This window comes from Berghia stephanieae, chromosome 6, assembly GCF_034508935.2.
Source record: "Berghia stephanieae isolate SIO BIC M18660-M18661 chromosome 6, UCSD_Bste_1.3, whole genome shotgun sequence".
Classification (NCBI taxonomy): Eukaryota; Metazoa; Mollusca; class Gastropoda; order Nudibranchia; family Aeolidiidae; genus Berghia; species Berghia stephanieae.
The window spans coordinates 29,068,755-29,074,081 of record NC_088365.1 but is presented as its reverse complement, the minus strand read 5'-3'; the positions used below and the strand labels follow the sequence as shown (position 1 = coordinate 29,074,081).

Sequence of the window (5,327 nt, the reverse complement as noted above, 5' to 3'; positions counted from 1 at the left end):
TCGATACGATACGATGTAAGAAAGCACCTACTTGTGCAATAAACCGTTTCCGTCAGAAATCGCATACGAGGATGACATCGACTTCATCTGCCTAAACCAAATTAATATCGACGAAGTAAAGATCAGGAAACAGGCATAACGCTTTCATCGAGGAGGTAAAAATAGCTAGCAATATTCGGAAAATGCGATTAAAAGAAAACAAATCTCCGCAAAAGTCCTAAATAGATTTCAACAAATATGGATAAGAAAGGACGAAATCGAAAAAGCGACAAAGATCAAGCGCTACAAGTCTCTTGTCAAATCTCCTTATTTACAAATGCGGAACAACAGCAGTTACATGGAACGAAGAAGGGAAACTTGACACATTCTATTAAAAGCAGCTAAATACCTTGCTTGAGATCCATTTTTCAACAACAATTGGAAACAAATCACTTTATTTTTTTTTAAATTCGACGAAATACCACTTTCAACCCAAATACTAGAAACACGATGTATTCTATTCAGACATACATTTAGAAAAGACAACACTATTCCCGCAAAGAAAGCCTTGAAAGCATATTTTGCACAAATACAAGACAGATAGCGAGACATACCATCAACAAACAGTCACAAAATAATAAACAAAGACTTGAAGCACCTCCAAAACCGCAGATCTTCAATTCCTCGCAGAGCGTCTGGACAAATGGAGGGAATTCGTCAATAGAATTAGGGGAGCTACCGAGGCGTCCTAGTCGGTTGATTAGGAGACTGACGGCAATAAGTCAAGTTTGTCAAATTCAAGACGACAAGAAATAGGAAACATACGAGTTGTTGTTGTTTTGTCATTTGTTAAGTGTTTATTTAAGGGCAATTTTTTGTTTAGTTGGTTTTGTGGGGGTTTTTTTTTTTACTGTTGTTGCTTGTCTTTGTTTTCTTGTTTGGTCGTTTTTGTATTTGTTTTTTTTATTTTTATTTTTTTTCGGGGGGGTTTTTTTTTGGTTGCTTTTTTTTGTTGTTGTTTTTTTTTTTAAAACATTTTTCTCCAAAGTCTTAGACACAAATGTACTTTCCTTATTGAAGACATTTAATTTAAACTTTAATCGTATAATAAAGGTTAAAATTGAACTTTAAATATCTGGCTGGCCCACGATGTAAAACCGTTTAGAAGGGATTGATCTCAATCTTTTTGTTGTATTTTCCAGATATGCGAGATCAGTGGCTTTTCCAGCACCTCCTTCATGCTGTGTTCCATGCTCACTCTGTGTGTCATCAGCATGGACCGATTCTACTCTATCGCTATGCCCCTGCATCACGCAGCACACTCCGCTCCGCTCATCGCCCTTGTAGTCGTGGTGGTTGTATGGCTCATTGGAATCATCGTTGCTAGTCTCCCTTTTCTTGGCCTAAACTCGTACAAGTAACTAATTTATTAATTGAATTAATTACATTAGGAAAATATATAAACATTTATACTGCACATTTAAACGAGTCGTGGTCATGCTCACTGCTTCAATATTCCCGCAGTAAACCACATGAACATGGAACCAAATTATCGTTCCAATAAGAATGGGTGGTTTCTCTTTTTGTTCAATATCCATCTCGGTATACTCATAATTTGATTTATACCTTAGTCAAAAGGAGAAGTGTGCATAGAGTGCCTTACCCAAGTGCACAACTCCGGTCCACAGTTTTTAAATCATTGTCACCAATCCTGCCAATGAATACCTTCGACGTCGCTGGATTTTATTCCATTTTATCCAAGGTGTTTGTATGTTAGCTGCCTGTCAAGAAGTCGCGAGAGACTCAAAATAGGTACGTACCTACTACGCTTGAAACCACATTTATTTGGAGTGGTGGGTGATGTCGACTCTAGAGCGTCCCTCTCTCGGCCAGGCAAGGTTGTCGTGCCAGTCGGTCTAGGATTCAACACTTCATCGCCACAAAAGCTTTGGTTCTGTATTGTTTTCTGGCATTTTGCAACTACAGCGGAATCTCAGTATAACAGTGATGGTGAGGCCAGCCTACAATCCTTGTTATGGCCGAGTCCTGTTATAGTCAAATTTCAAGGGAAACAACCCAAATGGCCTATATCACCATTTTTAAAAATCATATAGGCTAATAAATGTGAGTGTGTGTGTGCTTGTGTTTTGTGATATGCACTGTGCCTGTAGCAAGGTCCATGTCATCTGATAAATGATGTAGTTAGTAGTCTACACATTCACACGCTCAATATTCACGAACGAGGCCTAACCTAGCTCTCTGTTACCTTTAACTGGCTCTCCTGAGATTAATGTGGGCTAATGCATTGTATTCGGGGATATTGGGTGGGTTTCGGCGCCCATGTTATAACCGATTAGGTTGTTAAAACGGCCTGCTAAAGCCGATAAATTTCAATGAAGCCAAAGAGGGAAGGAAAAAAGAGGAATTTAAAAACTCCTGTTATGATCGAGTACCTGTTATATCCGGACTTATTATCCATGAGTTTCATTGTATTTTCATGTATTATTTTTTATTAACATTCGTCCCTCATTTATTTTTGCTATAGATTGACGGTTTATCCATTTTGCAACAAACAATTGTTACTGAATGCTACATAAACCGGAATAAATTGCTTCGTGCGTCTTTTGGCCTGAAAGACTGCCACTTAATAATCGGCAATAAAGTGAGGGAAAAAAGTGTGCAAGTGAAATATTTTACTTGTTATTCTGTTATCTACAAGAAGTGTTTGTATTTTTTTAACCCTTAAGATTTCTAGCTCGTATTTAAGTATATTATTTTTTTAAAAACATGATGCAATTAGCAATATCAACACAATTGACAAATTAAAAACGTTTAAATAAAAATCATTTGCTGGTAGATTATTCTTTAATTTGTTGATTTAATATTTTGTGACGATGTTAACTATTAACTTTTGAATATATTATATTTTAAATTTCAGATTTAAAGACCAAGAAAGAATTTGTTCATTCGAATGGGCCGAAGACAAAAACGATCGGGCTTTTGTAATTACAATCTTCATCATCTCATTTCTTATACCATCCCTAGTTATACTCTCAATGTACTCCAGTATCTTCTGCATTGCTCGAAAGGCTGCGCGCACTATAGCCCCACGGCCATCGGAATCAACCCTCTCAACTGTTGTCAATCCGGAACAGGAAATAAGCCAAACGGACGTCTCGCAACAAAATGCTTATAGTACCAGAGAGATTGCAGTAGCTACCATCGGCGTATCTGTTGAGAGAAAGCCTCGTGTTAGAACAGTATCATTTTCATCTGATGACTCGAAACCAGAAAATTCCACAGACAACAATGATCGACAACACGGCGTTGTTATAAGTTATTCTTCCTCGACGAAAATCCCTCTAAGAGCGACTAAAGAAAAGCCAATGCCAAAGAGAAACAGAGTATTGAGACAATTGGTTACAAGTTCCTCGTTGCCTTATGACATTGAGAGAGGATGTGACATTTTTTCCACTTCCTCCACACAGCAACCAACCCATCTATCACTGACAAATTTACAATCTATAAATTCACAACTGATCAACTGCGACCGAGAAGATTGCACAAGGCATCCAAGTGACAACAATGCTGGTAGATTTTGTTGCCATTGTTTGACACAGAGAATCGTAAATGCGAACATTGAGGAGAATAATATACCAACAAGTGTGAGAGATTTACAATCCATTAACAAAACCCAAGATAGAGTCAAACTGGAAGAAGATACGTCTTCCCTCCAAAACGGGAAAAGTCAATCAAGACCACTCGAAACATCTCATCAAAATCCAAAATCAATAAGTTTTCAGTATCCTACCCTTTTTCAAACACAACCAAAACCTTTAATCACTCCAACACCACAAATCAACCAGCCCCCTGCGACGCCACGTTCCAAACATGCTAAGGCTTTCCGGACAGTGATGGTGATAGTCTTGTCCTACCTCGCTCTGTGGGGTCCCTATTTTGTGTGTCAAGTTCACCATTCTCTTGGTGGATCTATAAACTCCAGCTCTAAGCTATTCGTTTCTTGGCTTGGCTTCACAAGCTACACTGTCCATCCATTTCTTTATGGAGGTATGAATCGACTGATTCGGGATGAACTCTCCCATCTCTACAGAGAAATTATATTTTCATGGTTACAAGCCCTAGCTTACTGCCTTTGCTGGTCCTGCTGTCGATGCTGTCATTGTTTCAATGCCACCAGAGATATATTTATCCCCAAAGGAGATGACAGCAACAATAACTCTGCTGTTGCATCATACTGCATGCCGTGGTTAAAAACGGACGAGGATGAGGAGGAAGAGGATGATGAGGGTGATAACGAAAATGAGATATCTGAGGCACCGAGAGGAAGAAGGAGGAGAGGCGAGAATGATGAGGAGTTAAATGAGGAAGATCATACTGAAAGTTTTTTTCAGTTTCTGCAGCGAACTCAAGATGAGGACAGCCACATACCTGCATCTCTCGTGATGGCAAACGGTCCTCCTACCACATGATGATTCTAGCATATATTATGTTGACATAATATATTATTCCTGTAGTTGATTTTTTAAAGTTGTTATGATACGCAAAGTGCCTATAGTTGGACATAGTTGGTAATGTCGATGGATTTCAGACTTTGGTTTGCATGTATTTAATGTGTTTTGACTATTTGCTAGACAGATCAATGGATAGAACCCATTAGAGATGATGGAGGAATGAGAAAGAAGGCATCATCCACCATTAAGTTCAGTATTTGATTTAGATGCATTTAATGTGTTTTGACTATTGAGTAGACAGATCAACTTTTTATACATTTATGTATTTATGTATATATTTATATATATATATATATATATATATATATATATATATATATATATATATATATATATATAACCCATGAGAGGTGATGGAGGAACGAGAGTGAGGGCATCATCTACCATTGAGTAATCGCCTGTTCCAGGCATCAAGGTATCCAGGTTTTTATTATTCTGGCCCTCTTGGATGGGCGATGATAAGTACCGAAATGGTATGACCTAAAACATTTTGCAGGCGCCTTTTAATTTCTAAACGTTTAAATTATAATAAACTCACTTGAACAAACGGGTTTTGTTGTTAATTCCACACCATCCATGTCATTGTTGGAGTTCTAATCTTTATTTCAATACACGACTCTGTAAGAAATCAATCAGGTCGAGGCTCTTTTTGTTTTCGGTTAAAAATGATTGAGTGTGTGTAAAGGTCCCAAGAATCATCGGGTTGAAATGTTTGACCCTCTTACTGTAGTTTAAATCCGAAATCAAATGTGACCAATCGTGTCAAAACGGTAATATGTCGGAATGAACCAGATGCTAAAAAGTCAAATTAAAGCG

At 37.9% G+C, this 5,327-nt stretch overlaps 1 protein-coding gene across 1 annotated transcript in view; it reads left to right on the top strand.

The window, feature by feature from the left end:
• The window catches only part of LOC144975665 (uncharacterized), a 14,155-nt gene extending 9,408 nt beyond the window's left edge, over positions 1 to 4,747 (top strand). The window contains exons 4-5 of the mRNA XM_078919858.1: positions 1,182 to 1,396; positions 2,918 to 4,747. Of these exons, the coding sequence (XP_078775984.1) occupies positions 1,182 to 1,396; positions 2,918 to 4,469 (1,767 nt within the window). The 3' untranslated portion in view covers positions 4,470 to 4,747. The remainder of the gene's footprint in view (positions 1 to 1,181; positions 1,397 to 2,917) is intronic.
• The last annotated feature ends 580 nt before the right edge of the window (positions 4,748 to 5,327 follow it).